At 37.8% G+C, this 24715-nt stretch overlaps 1 protein-coding gene across 1 annotated transcript; it reads right to left on the bottom strand.

The window, feature by feature from the left end:
* Window positions 1-8575: 8575 nt before the first annotated feature.
* tk1 (thymidine kinase 1, soluble) lies at window positions 8576-22805 on the bottom strand. Its single transcript, XM_028791824.2, has 7 exons — window positions 22554-22805; window positions 22315-22346; window positions 21551-21664; window positions 20552-20645; window positions 17234-17323; window positions 9654-9773; window positions 8576-9137 (listed from the first exon to the last, which is right to left on the bottom strand). Exons 1-7 carry the CDS (start codon window positions 22617-22619, stop codon window positions 8955-8957), a joined length of 699 nt encoding a protein of 232 aa, XP_028647657.1. The 5' UTR covers window positions 22620-22805; the 3' UTR covers window positions 8576-8954.
* Window positions 22806-24715: the final 1910 nt, after the last annotated feature.

Here is a 24715-nt window from a genome sequence, read left to right as displayed (position 1 = left end):
TTTAGTTTTCCTAAAGAAGGAAAGGTCATCTTTCCTGTGTCTAACAGACGTGTTCCTAAAGAGGAAGTTGTCCCAGGTCAGCTTACTGCACCCTCTCTGACAGACGCCTGTATGAATAACCTGCCAAACGATGTAATATTGGTGCCAACCCGACACAGAGTGAAAACGGAGGCACGTGTAAAATAAAAGAACTTTTAATTTCTTCTTCACCTGTGGGGCACATCTTCCCCGTGAACCCCGCAGGCACAACACAGTCCCTAAATACAAAGAAAAATCACCCCAAATCACACTGTTCTTTCCACTCCTCCCCGGGCAGCAGCAGCATCATCATCATCATTATCTTCTTCTGAGTAGTGGCTGCAGGCTCCTCGTATAGCCCACCCAGAAGTGCTGCAGGTGCTCATTGACCTACTTCTGGCTGTGCTCCCGCCCAGGTGGGCTCATTAAGCTGTGTAGCTCCATGCAACTCCCCCTGGTGGAGGCCACAGAGCCCAACCAAGATGAGCTCCGGTGTTCCACGAAAGTGGCCCCGACGCAACCCAGGGGTCTGCCAGTAAAGGTTCCGAGGGACGTAGCGTACCACCCATGTGCTGCTCCACCAGATCTAGTGACAAAGGGACGTCCCGGCTGGGCATGGGTCTCAGCTGTCTGCCACAACGGCTTTGTCAGCTATTAACCCCAAGTAGCTTGCAAGCAGTTAATTTTTCTTTCACAATGTCAAACTGTCTTAGCAAAGGCCAAGAATCTATTTAAGAGCGGTGTTCCTTCTGGTATGCATGGGTGTGGTGCTCTGCTCTCAGAGAAGTCACCTTTGAAAGGGCTGCAGAAATATTCTAGCAAACACCAGTAAAACCTTCATCCTGCAAGGTTATCTGATCGGTGCCCCCCACTAATATAATCCCAAAGCTGCAAAGTACACAGTGATCTTATATTTTTGGTCACTGCTAATAGTAGAGATGCAGCATCATTTTTGATAATAATAGACCTATTAATAAACGTACATGCTTAACTACAGCAGACTATTGAGGCATACGTGACTAAATGTGGGATATCTCTAAGCCAGACATTCTCAACTTTTTTTTCTTGGCATAGCAACTCCAGGAATTAAATATTTCAAAATGTGTAAGTTCTTAATTCCCATTAGGCACAAAACACCTAAAATGATGTTTCTTAAATCCCCTAATATTTCATTTCTTTTAACTAGTAATTAAATTTTACTTACGTAAGACCAAATGATTCTATAATTATTTTTTATTTTAATGTAAGAAGTATAGTGTGGTTTGATATCTAATTAAAAATAAAAAGCCTTACATTTCCATATTAATTTAAAAACATTTTGCAGTTACAGATAGTACTAGGGTGTTGTACCGTGTTAGCCATTATGAATGTAGAGAAAAGCCAAGCAAAATGACACCTTTTATTGGCTAACTAAAAAGATTACAATATGCAAGCTTTTGAGGCAACTCAGGCCCCTTCTTCAGGCAAGATGTAATCCATATGTACATCTTGCCTGAAGAAGGGGCCTGAGTTGCCTCGAAAGCTTGCATATTGTAATCTTTTTAGTTAGCCAATAAAATGTGTCATTTTGCTTGGCTTTTCTCTGCAGTTACAGATGAGAACTAAACTTATTCAGTCCTGATCAGAGGAGACTGCATGGGGACTTAGTACAGGTCTTCAAGATCCTTAAAAGCATCGGTAACATCCAACAGAATTCCTTCTATTAAGGGTGAATCGTGTACTTGAGGACACCCGTTGAAATTAAGGGGAAGTGCATTTAGGACTGAAGCCAGGAAGCACTTCTTTATGCAAAGAGTTGTGGGAATCTGGAAGAAACCAGAGAAACCTGTAATAATAATAATAATAATAATAATAATAATAATAATAATTCATTACATTTATATAGCGCTTTTCTCAAGCTGAAGCAGAAACCTTAAAAACTTTTAAGAAGTATCTGGACAAGATACTTGAATAGCTTAGCTATTAGCTAAACAAGCAAGCTTGATGGACTGAATGGTCTGCTCGTATTTGTCAGATTTCTTAACTTCTTATGAATTCAACTGAAAAAAATGAAATAATATGCAACTTATTTTTAAGTATTAAAAAAAAAAAACCCACAGCAAAATAATTGGTAATCTTCTTGGCTATGCAGGTCTACTTTTAGGTTTTCCTTGTTGCTGTATTTATTTTCAAATTAGGGTTCATGAAAATTGACAACACTATCTAAAAGAAAAGCTTTCCACTTTCAACTAATATCAGCAAAGACCAAATTAAATGTTAGATACGTTTATTTTATTAATGATTGTTTCTTTATTTTTATATACTTATGCATTAATCTAACAATTTCTACAACATTAAAATGTTTACCAAAACTAAAAATATTATAATATTGGGAATTGGACCTGAGAGAGAGGAGGACACACACATACACACAATGTACAAATTTCTTATTGGGGAGTGGAAGGGGTGAGAAACGAAGCCCTCATTTGATAAACTATTCTTTTTTTGCAAAAATCCCTCAGTTTTACGTGTGGTTTCCGAGCAGTCTTGATTCTGGTATTGATCAACTCCAAGAGACGGAGAGCGAGAGGGGGTGTTTACATTGGACCCCATGTAAGTAGAGGGAGACCTCAAATTGGAGGGGGCAGTAGACACAGAAGAAGAGAACAACGTGGGGTGTGTGAGACAGGAATACATTCTTGCAGCAGGGACACCATGAGATGGAGCAGACCAATGGAATGGTCTTCCCTGTGTATCACCAAAGAGCTGCTTGTGAAAAACTACTCTGTTGTAGCTCTACTTTGAAGCAACAGTTGACAAACGCTTTGAGCTATAAACCACAAAATCATTTAAAGACAATCTTTAAAACTTGGTTTCATTGTTTTTTGTTTACTATGTCAACCTCAAAAAAGCTGCCATGGAGACCCAAATGCAGCATGGTGGCCCCCTGGGTGATACAGTCTCAAGTCTGAAAATGCCTGACCCATCTCCTTCTGCATCAGAGAAACTACCCCTGAAACATCTGAACAAACAACACACCACTCAGCAAGCTCAATGTTAGTGCATTTCCTGGTAGGTAGAGCAGCCAGATCTAAGATGACATTAACAATGGGAGAATGTCTGTGGACGTTCTGGGTAAAGCGGTTTGGCTTGATCAACGCACGGTCAACTTTTGAGTACCTGATGAGGTAGGTTTTGGCTGCCATACTCTGCAGTAAGTATATCTGCTACTGTCATGACCTGCTAATTTATGCTTCAATATTAGAGATGGCCATCTAAAACTGGTGCAAGGTTTTCCTGGCTATTCAGAAAGTTAGTATGTTTTCACCTTATGAAATGCTACCTGTACCAAAGAAAGATCCACTTCATTAGTCACATTGTGAGACAGGATGGAGCTGCCACAGATCCTCCATGCTGAAGTGACTGCTGTGACTGACCAGTTTCCCAGGTAAAGACCTTCAAGGCCCTAGTTTACTAGTACCATACTTTGATCACAGGTTGTGCCATTATCACAGCACCTTTTCACTGCCTAACTCACAAAGACCAACCTTTCTGGTGGGATGATGAATGTGCCACTACACTTGAGGCACTGAAAAAGGCCCTGGTGAGTTCTCCAGTCCTGGTCTACCAGGATCCAAAATGGCAGTCAGTTGCAGACACTGATGCCTGCAAACTGATACAGAGGTTGAGCACATTCACCAAACTTTCACCACACAATTGGCCATGTTCAAGTCTGGCCACCAGCAGCATTGTTAGTGGCATTTGTCACTCATCAGCTGGGCTTACCACTCATCTTTTCACAAGTCCACAAGATGCACCCCAGTTTCTGTAATTTTTGTAAATAACCTGCGTTCACCAGTTGGCCGTGTTTTGGGGTAAATGTTATAGGTAGATATTCTAGGTGTCTGAAGCCTGAAGTACTTAATCCAGCTATGGATCCACTTGGAAACACCCATGTGTTTGCCACGTGGCACCAGACTGAAGCAATGGCTTGCAAGAAGATGACCTATGCCCATTACACCCATTTTCAGCAAGTACAAATCACAAAAAGTAAACCTTCTCTTTTTTCTTTTTAATTTTTCCCTTCTCTGTCCTTTTCTTTACTCATCCTTCCTTGAAACCTAAGCACTTTATACAATATATACATACCCTTGTGTCACTATTCCCAATTGTTAGGTGATGAGTAAGTTAAACTAAGTAAAAGATATTCCTGGAATTTCCCACCAATGAATTGATTAAAAACACTTTATTTGTATTACGATTCACAGAAAAACATTTAACCCTTTTTGCAGTTAACCAGCAATTCATAACCTGCTGTACTGAAGTTGTTACGGAACATGTATTACAATAAACTAGTTACAGTATTGCCACATGTATGGAGTGAAATGCTTACTGTCCGATCAACATGTAATTCAACTCCAATCGTAGATGCCATGATAAACCAGAATGTATTACAAAACAGTAATCCATAGTAATTAGAAAATACAAATCGACTTACTTGATCTAATCCTTATTCCTGTTGTTATAGTCTCGTTACCTAAAACCTTGTAAGAAAAAGACAAAAAAGCAGATTTTGCTTACATCTGATAATCTGCATGAATTGTAAGTGTGATGTGGGAAGAGATAACATCATCATATGAAATGTGCAGACTGTACAGTACACGTCAAGAGGCATGCTTGTAAAGTTGCACAGAGAAAAGAGAGAAATTAAAAATAAGATGGTAAAATGTTGCTTTGCCCTAATAGTCATCTCCCTTTTTAGGCATTCACCATGTCTGGTGTTGACTTTATTGTTGGAGAAACTCCTCTCCCTCGTTATTCTACCTTACAGACAACTACTTTTTTTTTTTTTTAAAGCCTTTTGTTTTATTTTTTCAAAACCAAAAATATTTTTGTGTTAGTTAAATCCACTGAATTGTTAGATCTTTAGGTAGTAGTATTTTAAATGTTTTCAGAATCCAGTTTTCAAATATGTGAATTATATTTTCTGGGTATACTTTGTACCCAATATAATAGCAGATTACATAGTTCCACATAATGGGGAGGAGGAATTGCTAGCTTTAAATAAATAAGTGTATGCAAAATTAGACCTCAGGTATTTTACTACTACTACTAATAATAATAATACATTTTATTTATATAGCACCTTTCCCATGCTCAAGGCACTTACAGAATATAAGAAAGAACGACAGGGTATACAGTATATAGCATTGTACAAACCAGATCTTTATATATAATCTTCATTTGGATCTTGATCTTTGTTTGTCCGCGAATTCACTGCCTTGTGTGGTGTTCCTGCTGTGTTCAGTAGTGGGCAGTAGTGATGGAAGAGGAGAGGAAATGAAGGGGGTGGATCGTTGGATGAGGTTGGAGTGTGGTGATTAAAGAGGATTGAACTAAAGGAGACTGCGTGCTGTTTGTACTGGCTGAATACACAACACCTTGGTTGTTACTTTTGTTTACAAACACTGTCGACACCACTCTTTGTGTTTAGATCTGGCGTTGACACCGTGCTTTGTGTTTAGATCTGGTGTCGACACCGTGCTTTGTGTTTAGATCTGGTGTCGACACCTGTTTCGTTGTCGAGACTGTGGTTTTTTGTGTTTCTATCGACCGTCGTTGGCAGCACTTCGTCCAAATCGAATGTTCACCCACTTCTTGGAGTCGGCAGTCAGAGTATATAAGTTGGACACACTTCTGTGATTTTCCATCAGTTGGCGTTTGGAGTTCAAGAAAGAAGCATTGGTTCTTCCTTACTCTTTGGATTGCCACAAAGCAACCTGCGAGATTGGAGAAAGGTTGAGAAGAGATCGTGAGAGGAAACGACAGCGTTATGAAAACGAGACGGACTATGAACGGAGAGAAGCAGAAATGCTCCTCCACCACCACATAATTACTATTCGGACAGTGATTCCGAGTAGGCCGTTCCTATCGAATCAATGTCCAAGGGTTTTGTAATTTTGTTTCCCTTATAAAAAATCATAATTCTTGTGCGACGAAGGGCCCAGTTCACTACTGGCTGCCGCGTTTAAACAGGGAGCCCTTCACAGACAACTTTAACACGTGCAACGTAGTTGGGCACACATGGCTAGTAAATAAATAAAGAAGATTACGATAGTGAATTCAGAGAAAAAGCCTAACAGACAACATAATTGATGGTCTAGCACACACACATACAGGTTACATTAGCATCTTGACAGAGAAGTAAACTGAGAGAAGGGTAATAAAGTCAAGTAGAGCTAAAAGCCTTCCTGAACAGATGAGTTTTGAGTTGTTTTTTAAAAGAATTCGTGGAGTCAGCTGACCTGATTAATTTTGGTAGGTCATTCCAGAGTCTGGGCGCTATACAGCTGAAGGCCCTGTCACCCATGGAGTGTAGATTAGTGAGGGGCACAACAAGATTACCAGAATCAGAGGACCTTAGTGGGCGGGCAGGCACATAGTGATGGAGGAGGTCACTGATGTAGCTTGGCGTGAGGTTATTTAAGGCTTTGTAAGTTATTAGTAGGATTTTATATTCGATTCTGTAAGACACAGGGAGCCAGTGGAGACGGAGCAGGATGGGTGTGATGTGCTCGCTGCTGCTGGTTCGAGTAAGGACTCTTGCAGCTGAGTTTTGAATAAGCTGGAGCTGTGATATAAGATTAGAAGGGGCATCTGCCAGTAGGGAATTACAATAATCGATGCGGGATGTGATAAAGCATGGACAAGTTTCTCAGCGTTAGAAAAGGAGAGGAAGGAGCGAACACGGGATATGTTACGGAGGTGAAAGTAAGAAAGTTTCTTAATGTGATTTATGTGAGCGGAATAAGAAAGGGAGGAATCAAAAATGACACCAAGATTTTTTACAGTAGAGGCAGGTCTGATGAGATCATCGCCAAGATAGACTGGGAAGGAGCTCATTTTATTAAGTTGCATTTTAGTCCCAATTTGCAGGAGTTCAGATTTATTGCAATTTAACTTTAAAGAGTTCTGCTCCATCCAGGTTTTAATTTCACTAAGGCAGGTTGTGAGCTGAGAAAGCTCTGATGAAGTTCCACTTTTAACACTGAAGTAGAGTTGAGTATCATCTGCATAAAAATGATAACCCAGTCCATAGCTACGGATAATATGGCCAAGGGGAAGCATATAAATACAGAAGAGAAGAGGACCGAGGACAGAGCCTTGAGGGACTCCTTGTGTGACTGGCGCTGAGCTGGATCTGCTGTTGCCAAGACTAACAAACTCTTGCCTATCAGTCAGATAGGACTTGAACCACTGGAGGGCAGTGCCAGAGCTACCCAGCATGTTCTCCATTCTGGACAGTAGGATGTCATGTCTGACAGTGTCAAATGCTGCACTGAGGTCTAACAGAATTAATATGCTGGTTTGTCCAGAGTCTGCTGCCATAAGCAAATCATTGGTTACCCGTAGCAGAGCAGTTTTATAGTTGTGCCGCGCCCTGAAACCAGACGGAAAGGGTTCCATCAAATTATTAGAGGTTAGGTAATTGGTGAGTTGGGAAGCTACAACACGCTCAAGAGCTTTTGACAGGAAAAGTAAGTGGGAAATAGGCCGGAAATTGTTAAGATTGTCAGCATCAAGGCCAGACTTTTTTTAACATTGGGGTTACAGAAGCGATTTTAAGGTGAGCGGCACAGAGCCAGTGTCAAGGGATGAGTTTATTATTGTTGTAACAGTCGGGATTATGGTATGAAGGCAGGATTTAAGTAGTGTGGTGGGGATGGGGTCCAATACACAAGTAGTCGGCCTCATCTTACAAAGCAGGTTATTAACAGACGCAGATGTGACTGGTGAGAACTTAGAGGAGGAGCTGGATGGAGTGGGGAAAAAAGGAAGAGATATAAACAGATGATGTATTTATGTTAGTTGAATTATTTAGATCTTTAATTTTGTTACGGAAAAAGTGGAGGAATTCCTCACAGACTTCAGTAGAAGAGGTAGTTGGGCCAGATGCGGGTTCGAGTAGTTTATTAACTACAGAGAACAAAACCCTTGGATTTTCGTGGCCACTTTCTATTATTCTGCCATAATGGGTGTTCTTGGCAACAGTTAGTGCTTCTCTGTAAGCTCTTTGGTGGTCAGAGAAAGCCTGGATGTGCACGGTGAGGCCAGTCTTACATGACATTCTCTCAAGGCGTCAGCCAGCTGCTTTCATAGATCGCAATTCTGAGTTATACCAAGGAGCTGAACGTTTAAAGGAAACCTCCTTATGTTTTAAAGGAGCTGTTTTATCTAATGCTGAGTGAAGGGCTGAGTTATAGTGGTCAACAAGACTATCTAGTGTTGGTGGAATAGGTGAAAACAGTAAAAGATCAGAAATGGATCCAGAAAGGATAGAGGGACAGATATTTTTAAGGTTTCTGTAAGAAATTTGTCGTTTACAGGTAGGAGGAGGGAAAGGCAGTGAAACAGTGAAAAATACTGCTTTATGGTCAGAGAGTCCCAAATCAGTGCTGTAAATGTTGGCAACAGATAGTTGAACAATGGGGAAAGACAAGATTCAAAATAGATGGTACAGACGTGTATAAATAGTTTTTTTAAATGTTGTTGGAATATCAGTTTTTTTTGTTTTAAAAACCACAGTATATGAAAAAATAATTTTTTTTGAGATTATCAAATCCATCAAATTACAGTGGACACAGTAAAAGCAAGTCCTAGTTAAAAGAAACATGTTTAGGTATGTGACCATGTGTTTAATATTATCGTATGTAGCTCATGATACATAAATTGTCAAAAAGCATCAGTTTATACATTAAACACATAGCCAAAAAAAATATTTAAAACATATAAGAAAAATATGAAAACAAGCAAATGTTAAGTGCAATTTTAAAACTACAGTAAATTTATCAAGGGTTGAATTTATAACCCTGGTTTCAGATATACTGAAAAATGGGTTGAGCATAATTTTTAGCAAATTGTATTCAGAGCAACATGCGCGAGTCCAATTGATGTATCTAAGCAACTTGAAGTGTGCCAAAAAGTTTTCTGTGTGTTTTGTCAGATGTTTTCCCAGATAGGTTGTGAAAAGAAGACTCTTCTGGCATCATCTGAGGGATATGGTTCTCTTTTCCAGATGGCGGTCCATAGCAGACTCTGCATACTGCATGATATTTATCTGCTCCTCCAATCACCTCTACCTAGATATTAAAAAGATAAAAAACAGTTACATGGAAGCAACCAAAACCTCTAAATTAGGCATATTCAAATGAGAGTACAGTCATATTCTAAATTAAGCAAATTTACAAGCATTGACTGCAAAAAGTGAACAAAATTCATTTTTCATGGGGAGGGGGAGAGACAATGTTAAATAAATCAACGATTTAATACATCCCCTATAAAACTGTACAAATGAATTACTGTAGAAATGCTTGTTGTTTGGCCTGAAGAAGGGGCCTTGAAAGCCTGCATATCGTAATCTTTTTAGTTAACCAATAAAAGGCGTCATTTTGCTTGACTTCTCACTACATTCATAATGGCTAACACGTTACAACACCCTAGTACTAAAGCTATTTTGTCAAATGCACACATAATTTTAACTATTTGTTTTAAAAAAACACATTTATAATAATATTAATATAATTTTTATTCTAATAAGTATTAAAAAAATATGAGAAATTGTCAAAAAACTGAACGTATAGGGGCTCCTTTGTTACCTCTTTCTCAGATCCAAGTCTCTTTGTGTAGGCAGCTTCCCTATAACACTCCATGCAAACAGCATTCAGCTTTACCACGCTTTCTGCCAGCGGAACTAGGTTCAGGATATTTCCAAATGGCTGAAAATTAATGAATAATATTGAGAATAGAAACTGCATACAACTGATGAATATAACCATTATGGAAAACTTAGTAGTGCCACTTGCAGTGTGTCCCTGGGTAATGGAAATTAAACATAAAATTTTACACTGGTCTTACTGGAGACAGCAATAATTTAATGAACTGAGAATACAATTTCAGTTAAGTTTAGTTCCAGTAGGTGTGCCAACAAAAGCACACACGGAAAAATACAAAGGGCAACAAATTTACATAGCTAGTTGAACTTAAATGAGTGAGGATTTACAAAAAATGATAAAAGGTTCCCCTGTATATTAACCTCTTATGCCCTACGGGGATTTGGCATGGAGTCTAAATTACATAACCAAAGATGAACTGCTAGTGTCCTGTTTACAAAAGTACTTCAAGTGACCGAAGAGTAGTGAGTAAAAACAATTCAATATTTGAAAAGAAAGTCATTATTTGAATAAAAACCTTTGTTTATAATATCAACTAAATAAAACACAGAAAAAATGCAGGTGTTTTAGACATTTCCATCCAAACATACTGGATTTTAGAGTACATAGCCAAGATATTTAATGATGCACAACTGTGGAATCGGGGGTTTTTTTGTTTTTTGAAAAACAAATACTTATATAAATAATACTATATATATGCACACAAACACACTTTATATGTTACTCTAAAGCAACAAGAAATCTGTAACTGTAACATATAATTATGTACTCCTCCAAACTTTTACTTTCAATTCTTTTTTGATGCCAGTCTTCATATCAATTCCTTTTTACCGCTAGACAAAGGAAAATCTTACATTTTGTACAATAGATTGGGGATTTTTGTGATACAGTACATACATCATCACCTGCCTTCTGCTTTAGTTGCACCACTAAAATACAGCGTTTTTAATTATTCATTTGTTTTATATTTTGTTGTTGTTGCTTTTTTCTTGCATTTCACATCTGGAATAAACTAAGTACAGTATATAAATACAGTTTCATTAGAATAGTAAAGAGAGAAAAAAAAAAAAGACGAGACAAAGTTAGCCAGTCCTATCCACTTAAATCCTGCCAAAATAACATCAACTCTAATTCAGAAGGTCTCCAAAGACGTACAGTCTAATGCATTTACTTCCAATGGTAACCCAGTTTTATTGTTGAACTCACTTTAATGTAACAGTCTCGGTTCACTGCAATAATTCTTTTAATAATTTTGTACATTTCAATCATGTCACCTCTTAATCTGCTTTTGCTTAAACTGCAACGGCTCAGCTCTTTCAATCTTTGCTCATAACTAATCTCTTGAAGTCCTAGACTCGGCCTATTAGCCCTTCTCTGGGCTTTGCCTAGCTCTTCTATTGCCTTATTTGAAGCCTGGAGACTAAAACTGTACACCATGTTCCAGGTAATGCCTCACCAGTGCATTATAAAGCTTCACCATAACCTCCTTTGGGTTGTACTCTACACATTGTGCTACAGTCATATGAAAAAGTTTGGGAACCCCCTCTTAATTCTTTGGATTTTTGTTTATCTTTTTTTATTTGTTTGTTTGTTTAGACCGCTTTGGAACTACGGACTGGGATATCTTGCAGGGATCATATAGCGAGAACATTGAGGAGGTTGTTGACTGCACTACTGACTACATCAACTTCTGTAGTTCCACTAAGAACAGTACGCTGCTATGCTAACAACAAGCCATGGATTACAAGTGACATCAAGGGCCTTTTGAACCAGAAGAAAAGGGCTTTTAAAGGCGGTGATCAGCATGAGCTCAAGCGCATGCAGAAGGAACTCCGAGTCCAGCTCAGGGCGGCGAAGGAGCAGTACAGGAGAAAGTTGGAGCAGAAGTTGCAGAATAACAGCATGAAGGAAGTGTGGGATGGGATGAAGATCATCATTGGCTGCAGCTCAAAGTGGGGTGCCACCATCGAGAGAGACGTGGAGAGAGCAAACCAAATGAACAACTTTTTTAACAGGTTTGACCACCCTAACCCACTCTCACCTCGGAGTACTGCACCCTCTACCCATCCTTCTGCTGATACCAGCATAGGAGAGAGTCTACCCCAACCCACAATTACAGCAGCCCAGGTAAGCAGAGAGCTGAGGAGACTTTGTGCCAGCAAAGCAGCAGGTCCAGATGGAGTATCGCCACGACTGCTGAAGGCCTGTGCATTGAAGCTGGGGAGTCCTCTACAGCACATCTTCAACCTGAGCCTGGAACAGGGGAGAGTCCCAAGGATTTGGAAAACATCTTGCATCACCCCAGTCCCAAAGGTATCACGTCCTAGTGAGCTGAACGACTTCCGGCCTGTCGCTCTGACATCACATGTGATGAAGACCATGGAGCGGCTGCTGCTTCACCACCTGAGGCCACAGATCCGCCATGCCCTTGACCCTCTGCAGTTCACATACCAGGAGAAAGTGGGAGCAGAGGATGCCATCATCTACATGCTACACCGATCCCTCTCCCACTTGGACAGAGGCAGTGGTGCAGTAAGAATTATGTTTCTGGACTTCTCTAGCGCCTTCAACACAATCCAACCTCTGCTCCTTAGGGACAAGCTGACAGAGATGGGAGTAGATTCATACCTAGTGGCATGGATCGTGGACTATCTTAAAGACAGACCTCAGTATGTGCGTCTCAGGAACTGCAGATCTGACATTGTGGTCAGCAACACAGGAGCGCCACAGGTGACTGTACTTTCTCCGGTCCTGTTCAGCCTATATACATCGGACTTCCAATACAACTCGGAGTCCTGCCACGTGAAAAAGTTTGCTGACAACACGGCTATCATGGGCTGCATCAGGAGTGGGCAGGAGGAGGAGTACAGGAACCTAATCAAGGACTTTGTTAAATGGTGCGACTCAAACCACCTACACCTGAACACCAGCAAAACCAAAGAGCTGGTGGTGGATTTTAGGAGGCCCAGGCCCCTCATGGACCTCGTCATCATCAGAGGTGACTGTGTGCAGAGGGTTCAGACTTATAAATAACTGGGAGTGCAGCTGGATGATAAATTGGACTGGACTGCCAATACTGATGCTCTGTGTAAGAAAGGACAGAGCTGACTATACTTCCTTAGAAGGCTGGCGTCCTTCAACATCTGCAATAAGATGATGCAGATGTTGTACCAGACGGTTGTGGCGAGCGTCCTCTTCTACGCAGTGGTGTGCTGGGGAGGCAGGATAAAGTAGAGAGATGCCTCACGCCTGGACAAACTGGTGAGGAAGGCAGGCTGTATTGTAGGCACGGAGCTGGACAGTTTGACATCTGTGGCAGGGCGACGGGCGCTGAGCAGGCTTCTGTCAATCATGGAGAATCCACTGCATCCACTGAACAGTATCATCTCCAGACAGAGGAGCAGCTTTAGCAGCAGACTGCGGTCACTGTCCTGCTCCACTGACAGACTGAGGAGATCTTTCCTCCCCCACAGTATACGACTCTTCAATTCCACCCTTGCTGGGTAAACGGTAACATTATACAATGTTATTGACTGTTATACCTGCCTCGTACTCTCCACCATGAACTTTTTAACTTGCACTGTGTTTTTATCACTATTTAATATTATTTTTATCAGTATGTTGCTACTGGAGTATGTGAATTTCCCCTTGGGGATTAATAAATTATCTATCATTTTGTTATGACCAAATAACTCAATTTTTGTCTCATCATTACAAAGCACTTTGTTCCAAAATGAATCTGGCTTGTCTAAATGAACATTTGCATACAATAAGCGACTCTGTTTGTGGCGCAAGTGCAGAAAGGGCTTCTTTCTCATCACCCTGCCATACAGATGTTCTTTGTGCAAATTGTGCTAACTGTAGAATGATGTACAGATACACCATCTGCAGCAAGATGTTCTTGCAGGTCTTTGGAGGTGATCTGTGGGTTGTCTGTAACCATTCTCACAATCCTGCACATATGCCGTTCCTGTATTTTTCTTGGCCTGCCAGACCTGCTGGGTTTAACAGCAACTGTGCCTGTGGTCTTCCATTTCCTGATTACATTCCTTACAGTTGAAACTGACAGTTTAAACCTCTGAGATAGCTTTTTGTAGCCTTCCCCTAAACCATGATACTGAACAATCTTTGTTTTCAGATTTTTTGAGAGTTGCTTTGAGGATCCCATGCTGTCACTCTTCAGAGGAGAGTCAAAGGGAAGCACAATTTGCAAATGACCACCTTAAATACCTTTTCTCATGATTGGACACACCTGTCTATGAAGTTCAAGGCTTAACGAGCTAAACCAACCAATTTGCAAGTAATCAGTATTGAGCAGTTACATGTATTCAAATCAGCAAAATTACAAGGGTATCCAAATTTTTGCACAGCCAGTTTTTCACATTTGATTTAATTTCATACAACTAAATACTGCTTCACTAAAAATCTTTGTTCGGAAAACACCCCAGTACTCAGATGTTCCTAGGAAATGAATACCGCTGTTATCTTTTTTGTTGAAAGTAGAGTTAATTATTATGCAGGCTGAGAGGGGTTCCCAAACTTTTTCATATGACTGTACTCCTTTTGATTACCACAGAGGGCAATCATATCACTATGGTGCCAACATGAAAGGGAGGGACAAAGAAGTACTGGGCAGAATCCTGAAAAAAAAATCTTTTGAGCTTTCTTTAAGCCATGTGCTGCCCACACCTTAAATTTAGTGGTAGCAGATTCAGCCAGAAGAAATGCCACTGTCTTCTGCAAAAGCTTTACAGCTTCTTTTCAGATATACCTCAAAGGTGGACTAGCTAGATAAACTACAATTCTGTCTAACCTTTTCCAATCTATAAACCAGTCTTTAAAAGAAACAAGCCAGAAATTATGCTGGAGTACTGAGAGGGTCACGACATCATGCATGTGTGAAGCAGAGTAGAAATGATATTACAGTATATACGCATGAAAATTCTGCGCATGGCTCATACAGCTCTGTGATGTCACACTAGCCTTGTAAAGCATGATGGGGTGCTCTATAAACAATGTTTGTTAAGCTGGCTGCACAGCGAATTTCTAGGAAAATATTCAGCGAACAAGATTAACGACAAATACAGCATATTCATTGCAAAAAATTATTTGAAGAATTTCACCTAACTACTTCTGAATTTATTGTAGGAGCATTTGAATGAATCAAAAAATTGCAAGACTGCGGTTTAGAGACTTCTTGTCAGCTTTTAATATAATCCAGCTCCACATTTTAGTTGACAAACTGATTGATAAATTCTGTGTTCAACATTTCTTGCCTCACATTTCCCATCATCCTACATTTACACAGATGGTTGTACACACAGAACACACATGAAATGTATGTATTCCAAATAACGATATATTATTTACCCTATACAATTCCAAACACCTCACAACCAGATAAACAGACTTGAGCTTTGAGAACTTCAGCTGTGTTGGTGGAGGGATGGGACAGCAGGTTGCTTGCTGTTTGTGCTGATTGACACATTTGCAATTTGTTTTTTCGTAGGCTTCAGGGATTCTAGTGTTAAATACATATGTAGGGTCACTGCAAGGCTGTTGTCGGTCACCTCTTTTGTTTATCTTACACACTAATGACTAGAGGATCTCCCACAATGAGGGACATATCCTGAAATGTGCAGATGACTCGGTTGTTGAGTGCATTTACATGCACTTTAATAACTGGTTATTCATAGAAACCTGGGTGCAAAAATGCCATGTGTGTGCTTATTCTAGTTAAAGAAATGGGGATATGGGCCTCAGAAAAATTAGGTTAACAAATGTAGATTTTTTTTTGTGAATAACCTAGTTATTTGGTCATGTAAACACTAACTGGGTTAGACTTAAGGATATTGTAGTCTGCACATGTCCTTATCACTGTTAGGCTCAAGCTTAACTGTGGCCACCAATCTTTGCTTCACGCATGCAGCCATGGGTAGAAAACAATAGAATTTTCAACAAAGATCATTTTCTTGAGGCTAATGCTCAGGCATTAATGCTCAATTTATTACTTCTCCTCCTTGAAATAATCTGTCCCATTATTTCAGAAATCGATAAATTTAAGTTGCCAGGCTGACCTTACAGTGGTAAGCTCAGCAGCACAATCTCAGCAGTGTTGGGGGTAAAGCATTAAAAGTAATGTAAATTACGTAGTCTGGTTACTTTTTAAAGTAACTTAATGCAGTATCTATTTTATTGACATAAAATACCTACAGTAATATTATCCAAGCAGCAGTGGATGCAAGGCAAGAAGCAAATGTACCAGTATGCCACTTCTTTGCAGGGTACAATCATACAGCCAAGCAGAAAAACATATGCTGCATACATTCCAGTGAAGGAAACCTATAAATAAAGTATTAGTTTAGTTTTAATCCAGCTATTTGGTGTATTCAGGTGGCGCAGCAGCTGGTATTCATACAGCGAATCTTCGGGTGTTCAAGTCGGGAATGTAAAAAGGGGTTAATGTTTTTACTTCACAGCACATTAAGGACTAAACATATTTACAATAGTGAAATACAAAAAAATGTTCACTTTTGCTGTGCTTCTGGTCAGTTTCATGAAGGTTCATATATGGGCTCAGAATTTAATCACAAATGCTGACCGGTGATATGTGCAGTTTTTCATACAAAAGAAAAAAAGTAATTCACTGTTTGTAATAGAGTACATTTTATAATAAGTAAATATATAACATATTCAGTTACTTTGTTTTTAAGTTAAGTAATGTAACTAAGTTACATTTAAAAACAATGTTCCCCACACTGCTCAGGAGAAACAGACTCTATGCTGGACTCTTGGATTCATGTCAGCCATTGATGATGTTTAATCAATGGCGTGATTGTTGCTTTTTAAAGCTAAATATCTCTAATACAAAGGATATGCTTTTAGATTTTGGTGCTCCACTCCCACTGTCTTAACTTTAATGGGGAGTCAAAGAACAAGGTGGAGTACTACAGCTATCTAGGCACAACGATTGATATCAGGCTAAACTTTGATCTTAACATAAAATGAACGTGCAAGAACGGCCAGACGATTTTTCTTTCTTTCTTTTCGTCCTCTTTTGCCTTTTTTGATGAATAATTTTTGTTCGATAAGGTAAGTACGCTAGTAATAGCCGCATTATCCTTTTGTTTAAGGTCTTTTGATTATTTTTTTTAATTTAAAATAATACAAACCACTGTAATTAGACCTGCTTAATAAGTATTTTTTTTCTGATATAAGGCAAGGAATGCTGGAGCAGGAAAGAAAAAATTCTGTTTCTGTTCAGAACAAACCAATATGAAAATAAATTGTTTCTAATCCCTAGTATAAAATCAATCCAGCTACAGTATAAATTGTAAATAAAGTTAATTATGTACAGCAGCAAACTAAAAAAAAAGCATGCACAGTTGAAATAACAGCTATACTCTCCTAATTAAAAAAAATATATACCTCAGCAACTTTTGCAGTAAAACAGGTTGTTTAAATTCCACATTTAGCAACGTTTTTAAAATGTAAAAAAATTGTACCTTTCTCTGAAAGGTCCCATCCAGGGCTGCTACAATTATGATTTTACCCAGATTGGCCATTTCCTCGCAGAATTCCACAACATCTGAAAACTGTTGAGAGATTTAAAAAAATATATATTAAAACAATAAAAACCTTTATTTTTATGCATCTACTACGCTGTCAACATGTTCTTTTTAAGACAGGTATTGGAAGCTTAATATCGAATATGTAAGCTACCAAATACGCATTGCTACGTAACAACGTTAATTATTGAATATATGCACTCTTATTAATTTAAAATCTACAACAATAAAATAAAAAAACACCTTTTACAGGTTAAATAGCAGTATTTGCTTATTTACACATATGCCACATTTTGAAATTAGATATGATTTACATCTAACACTACAGGTTTGAAACACCATACAGGTGACACCATAATGAATTAAAAAAAAATACAACTTAAAAGTCAAAATGGCAAAATGTAGAGAAAGTTCACTGTATAGAACTACCAAATAAAATAATTAAATACCACCAACTTTTTTGGTTTACAAGCTGATAATAAATACTAATAAAATATAAACCTACAAAGATCCTCACCATGATTTAAGAGTGCCTTTGTGGTGCTGATTAGACTAATTTCATTCTATAGTTAATCTCACATATGGCTTAAGAAGAGAATCTCTTGGTCAGCTACACAAAAAAGAGTCACTGCTATTAAAAAATAGAGAATGTCCAGATTGGAACATAGTATGACATAAGAATTGACTTAGGCAATCCAAAACAACGGCATTGGAAGAAAATGATATGCAGTTGGTCTAATCATAAATGATAATGATAAATGTCCTTAGTACAACCGGGAAGCTAAGTATATTCAAACCTTTTATACTTTTTAAGAGAAAGCCAACAGCCAGCAGCTCTTAGAAACAAAGTTTAAATTCCAGTCAACTTATTGCCGATGGTTGTATGCACATTCTTGTAGCATTTCCATAGCTTTTTGTCATAGAACACAGTTTTACCTCCCAAATCACAATAATGTACAGGACAGTTTAAATGGTGTATTTAAAACCTGGCACAGTATTAGTAGGTATGCGTGTACGGGTAAACGTGTCTTTAACACACTGAATGACAATCCAGGGTTAATAAATAATAATTCTTTACATTTATATAATGCTTTTCTCGCTGCTCAAAGAGCTTTCCATGGAGCATTGGTTTATATCTTGCACCCAATACTATCGAGATGTACAGGTATTTGGTTTCCTATGACTTATATTATAATATATATATATTATATACACACTAGGCCTGCTTGCTTCACTCGCCAACCCCCCCCCAGCCTGCGCTACATGCCAGCCACTTTGCGTCTCTTTTGCTTGCGTATGTGGATTTCACTTTCACCAAACAACAAATCTTTAAATTCTCGCGGATATGACTCTTCATTGAGAAGAAACACTACTTTTCCCTGATGGCAACATGAATTAGACGATCTGCAAGTCTCCGACTTAAAGTTTAAATCCGAACAATATATTCGATCTCTTTTCGCTGTTCTGTTATTTCACCCAGTAATAATTTCCGTTAGTTTGCGCTAATGCATTCTTTATATAATTTTTTTGAGACTTTCAAAGTTAGTACTTTCTTTATCACTAACCTGCTCGGCATGTGTATCACGCCAACGTTTTTGAATTCTTTACAATGTTCTACTTTGTCATCTACTCTTTGAAATCCATCCACCCATCCATTATCCAACCCGCTATATCCTAACTACAGGGTCACAGGGGGGTCTGCTGGAGCCAATCCCAGCCAACACAGGGTGCAAGGCAGGAAACAAACCCCGGGCAGGGTGCCAGCACACCGCAGGGCACAGACACACACCAAGCATATACTAGGGACAATTTAGAATCACCAATGCACCTAACCTGCATGTCTTTGGACTGTAGGAGGAAACCCACGCAGACACGGGGAGAACATGAAAACTCCATGCAGGGATGACTCTTTGAAATATATATTAAATATATATACACACACATACATATACACACACACATATATATATATATCTAATATAGTGAGGAGGGGTATTTCTAGAAGTTAAATATTTTTAGGCTGTTAATAATAATAATAATAATAATAATAATAGGCTTTTTTCTTTATTAAATTTGTATCTATTTTTGGGTAAATACCAAAAACATTTACAAAAGTTAGTTATATTTTAATAAATATTATTAAAATGTTTATTCATTCTTAAAAATATATCAACTTCATTTAGTACAGTTTATTATATAAAATTGAATTTTCATTTGTTTTAAAAAAAAATCTAGCATTCTTTTCTGTAGTTTTCAGTACTCTGTCCTCGCTAAAGAAAACAACAACAACAAAAAAAAAAGTTACTGGTGCATGCCCAATTAGGAATAAGGATGAGAAGTCCACACGTAACATTACATGAATATTTATTAGATATTTTTATATACAGTACAATCACACTGGAGAATTGGAATACACGATAAACAGAAATTATAATGTATAATATGATTGAGCACCTATTTTAATTAAGCACTTATCTTAATATGTGATTGTACATCATATAAGATATTAAGCACTGAACTGCACCAAACCTTTAGATAGTTAAAACACTGGAATTAACTGAGATTCACCGAGTCTTACATGTAACTTCTCCACCAATGTAAAATGACACAACGAAACCTGATGCCAAAGGCTGGGTGGAGGATTAACAGTAAGGAGGCATGATTGAAAAGGATACTGGACAAAGACAGCCCAGTGCCAGACAGGTGTCGGCTATTAGCGTAATGAATAAAGAACATGGATGGCCATAATAAAGTGGACATGACTAAAGGGCGATTACACAAAGGTGGCAAAATGCCATTAGGTGTTACCCATTGGCAAAAAAAAAAAAAAAAAAAAAAATGAAAAAATCTCTGCTCCTTTCACTTTGAAGGGGGAAATTGTCCAATTGGGTGAACCCAGAAAATGACTAACAAACTTGCAAAGAAAGCAATACCATATTATTAGGAGGAAGAGATTTTGCTGCACAAAGCATCAAAAGTACATATTCAGGAAGTAACATGCATATAAAGCTATTCCATTTATTGAACTAGTGCGCTAAAATAAAATACTGCTTAAGTATACCATATACAAGTATCAAAGCTACAGATACAAAATGAAGCTGCTTGAAAGTTTACCAAATGATCCATAAATAAAAACCACGCCAAGATGGAAACCAAACCATTCAAACTAGTTTAGGAAGATTTAGATTTACTGAAGTTCTAAATACAGTGTTGCATTTAAGACCCCAAAAAACAGTTTAATTATTGGTCACTTACAAATTGTCCTTCATCAATTCCAATGACAGATGATGAAAGTGCCAGCTCATAGACGTCTTTCAAATGAGATGCAGGTACTGCTTCCATAATGTGCCTAAAAATGTATTTTTATATATATTAAGAATTTTAGCAAATAACAAAAAACTAGGGTATATCAACAACAGCTGGATTCAAACAATGTGGTCAAATCATTACAGAATCCTATTTTTTTATACAGATACAGCATGCTTTATCAAGAAACCACCAACATTAACACTTTAGTGCACACTATAAGCCCTCAAATATGTAGATATGTACATTTTAACAAACATAGCTACTGTGTTGTGTTTTTATTAAGCATTTTATTTTTCCTTCTACTTCTGATGCATATAATTTGAGGTTTCATTTCAATTTTTCTTTGTAAAACGTAACAGAGCAATAGAGTTACAAGGGAGTATTGGGCTGGAAAAAGCAGAACATGCTTGTGGATGAACTGAACTCAGATGTGACCTACAGATATAGATTGTACTTGAATTGGTGACTCTATACAGTATCACCTTGGTGTAAATATTTACTGTGTCTAGGGATGGCTCCTGCCTTGCACCTAATGATGTTGGAAGAGGTGCTATGCTCCCTACAACTGGAATCAGGTATGGTTGAAAAAGGATGGTTGAACTTGCCCAGCAAAATACTACAGAACTAAAAAATATATTGCATAATACATGTATGGCAAATGTATTCAGCATTTTTTGCCTTTTCTGTCTCTTTCCACTGCTTACAGAAATGGTTAAAAGACCCATGTGCACACTAATACTTACAGTCAAATTTGTGGAGTACTGTATACACTAATGAAAAGTATGATAAATAGACTTAACTGAAAATGTTCCCTAACTGCTTTGAAACTCCTCTTTTCCACAAATAGTCACATTAAACACACAAATAAAAAGTCAGATAATATTTCAATCCAATATATTAGCTATGGGACATTTTATGAAAATGCCAATTAAAAAAAGGGCTCACCTGTCATGTGTTGCAACTCCACCTGCAGAGTATCGAACATCTTTGGAATACTTAATGACTAGACACTTGTACTGGGCGATTTGAAAACGACGTACTCTTCTCATCAATTCTGTGCTATATATTACAACAACAAAAAATATATCAATTCAATAATGATTTAAGGAAAATATAATTTTACATTGTTTCAAAAAACAACACTATTTTATTACTATTTACTTTATCTAGGACGAATTACAACATTGGAGATACAATTTGTTTACATTTCTTTCGTTTTTCCAATTGGACCCCCGGCAAGTGAAGCAATTTACTCAGGGTCAGTACCTCAGGGACTGAAGTCCAAAGTCTTAACCACTAAGTCACACTGTCAGTCAGCCTGCCTGTCTACAAATTAGTTAAAAGAGGATTCCATACTGCACTCCATGTCAAATTAAGTTAAAATGCAACAATTTAGCCCCAACTGCATTATCGAGATTATATTTGAGTATATGTATGTAAAAGAAAAATTAGCGATATATTTATATGTATTCGTAAACACTTTGAAATTATATTTTCGTTTACTTAAAACCCTATTGATGATTAAAATAACCAAATTATGCACCCAACCTTGTAAAAAAATTAAAAACTGTAAAAGTGCGATTATTATTTTAAAGCTCCTACTCGTTGGTCCTTTTTGTATTGAGATTGATTGATCAATTAGGCGCGAAGCTCTTAAAAAAAAAAAAAGGCATTTAAACTGAACAAAACTGAATGATAAACCACCCTACCTCTTTCCGGAAAACATTGGTCCGAAAATAACCTAAAATGCAAAACCAGAAAAAGCATTAAGAAATAATTTACGACTTAGTGCATTATAAAAAAGCGAAAGTTAGCAATAAGTACAAGATTAACTGAAAAATTCAAGTACAATAGATTACAATTCTATATCCGTTCAGTTAAAGCTCACATTTTATGTGGTACATGATTCATGATATACACACAACACAATGGAAAAAAGAAAACATACCTGTATTTGACCCCTTATCTTCAACGGTGAATTGGGCATGATTTTAGGAACATTTAAACAATCCATTTAAGATATATATATATAAATATAAATAACCAACAATAATGCGTAAGATAAAACAAAAAATAATTGAACGAAATCAACAGATTATCAGATCACAAATTATATAGATTAAAGGAAAGACAAAGCAGTAAATCCACAAATGATCAACACAATTTAAGAAAGGTTCCCGCTCTCGTTGAAAACTTTTTTTTCAATCCTAGGCGTACCTTTACACGAAGTAGTTGTTTGATTGGTGAAAGTAGAGAGGAAGTAGGAGGTAGACAATAATCTGATTGGTGCTATAAACGGAAGTGACGCAGGAAGTCAAAATCGACGGTCAATGAGATTGACCTACGTATTATGAAAGGGGATGGGTTAAATAAACCCGGAACATTCTCAAGAAAGTACTGTATTCTGTAGCTATGATGTTAGTCTCAAATCGTTGAGTATTGTACTAATTGCTCACTGGTATAGAAAAACGTGTTATTTGGTTTTCTTTTTAATATTTTTATTTTATTAATTTTCATTGTAATCATTCCATACAAACATTTATAAAACATTTATAACCCAACAAATTTGAAGACTAATCAAACCCCACCCCTGAAAAGGAGAGTTTAGCTAAAGGAAAATTGCTTTAGGCTTTTTAATAAGGCAACATTAAACAAAAGAAAGGTGAGAAGTGAATATCTATGTAAATAAGAGATGAAGAAGGGAGTTAAATGCAATAATAGTTATTTCTCTTATTCTAAAATAATATTGATTAAATCCTGCCATGTTTTGAAAAAATATAGTACAGATCCTCTAACTGAAAATTTGATTTTTTCCAATTTCAAATAATATAAAACATCGGTTTCCCACTGACTTATAAGAGGAGAATTAGGATTCTTCCAATTTAACAAAATAAGTCTGCGTGCCAAGAGTGTAGTGAATGCAATCACCGTTTGCTTGTCCTTCTCCAATTCAAGTCCATCTGGAAGGACACCAAACACAGCTGTTAATGGGTTAGGAGGGATTGTGATACCAAGGCTGTCTGAGAGGCACTTAAAAATTTTTGTCCAAAATGATGTTAGTTTGGTGCAGGCCCAGAACATGTGACCCAGTGAGGCAGGAGCTTGGTTGCAGCGCTCGCATGTTGGATCCTGCCCTGGAAACATTTTGGACAGTTTTAAGCGAGACAGATGGGCTCGATATATAATTTTTAGTTGAATAATTCTATGCTTTGCGCATATAGAACTCGAGTGAATTCTCTGCTTTGCTACCTTCCACTCCTTTTCTGATATATTGATTAAGAGATCTTCTTCCCAATGTCCTCTTGGATCTTTGAAAGGTAGGGACTCTAATAAGATTTTATATATTGCGGAAATAGTGTTTGTTTCCTCGAAATTGAGCAGTATTTTTTCCAGCATTGTGGAGGGTGCAAGGTGGGGGAAATCGGGCAATTTCTGTTTAACAAAATTTCTAATTTGAAGATAGTAAAAGAAATGTGTAGCTGGGAGGTTGAATTTTGAACGTAATTGTTCAAAAGATGTAAATATGTTGTCTATATAAAGATCTCTGAGCATTTTAATCCCAAAACTTTTCCAGGTATTAAAAACTGGATATACTTGCGAAGGTTGAAAGAGGTGGTTCTCTTGCAGAGTTTTCTAAACCATTTTTTTATTATTATATAATCTCAGTGCGTAATTCAATACCGACATCATCGTGCATATATCCTGTGTGGAACGATATATAGTATTCAAACTAATAGTAACAGTTCATTCAACGTCACTAATTAATGTAACATATTGTGATGTGTCTCGCTACTGCTTGGGCTGTGGAGAATGGAAGAATGGTTGGGGATTTGGAGTCTTGCAGGAAAGCACTTTGTGAGGGCTGGGGTCTCCTCCCATAGAGTCAGGGTGAGAAAGGGTTGAAGAGCAAGAAGAAGGTTACATGATTTTATTATTTCTGGTGTCCCCGTAACCCAGACTACTGCCGGGTTTTGGCACCGTTTATATTGCGGCACACCAAATAAAAAGCCAGTCAGGATTTTGAAGATTTCTCCGGAGAAGCGTCTCCTGTGTGTCTTATTCGATTGCTCGTCACAATATTATGTCTGTCCAATGTATGACGAAATTGAG

Source organism: Erpetoichthys calabaricus, chromosome 14, assembly GCF_900747795.2.
Source record: "Erpetoichthys calabaricus chromosome 14, fErpCal1.3, whole genome shotgun sequence".
In the NCBI taxonomy this organism is placed as follows: Eukaryota; Metazoa; Chordata; class Cladistia; order Polypteriformes; family Polypteridae; genus Erpetoichthys; species Erpetoichthys calabaricus.
This window is presented reverse-complemented; position numbering and strand designations above follow the sequence as displayed.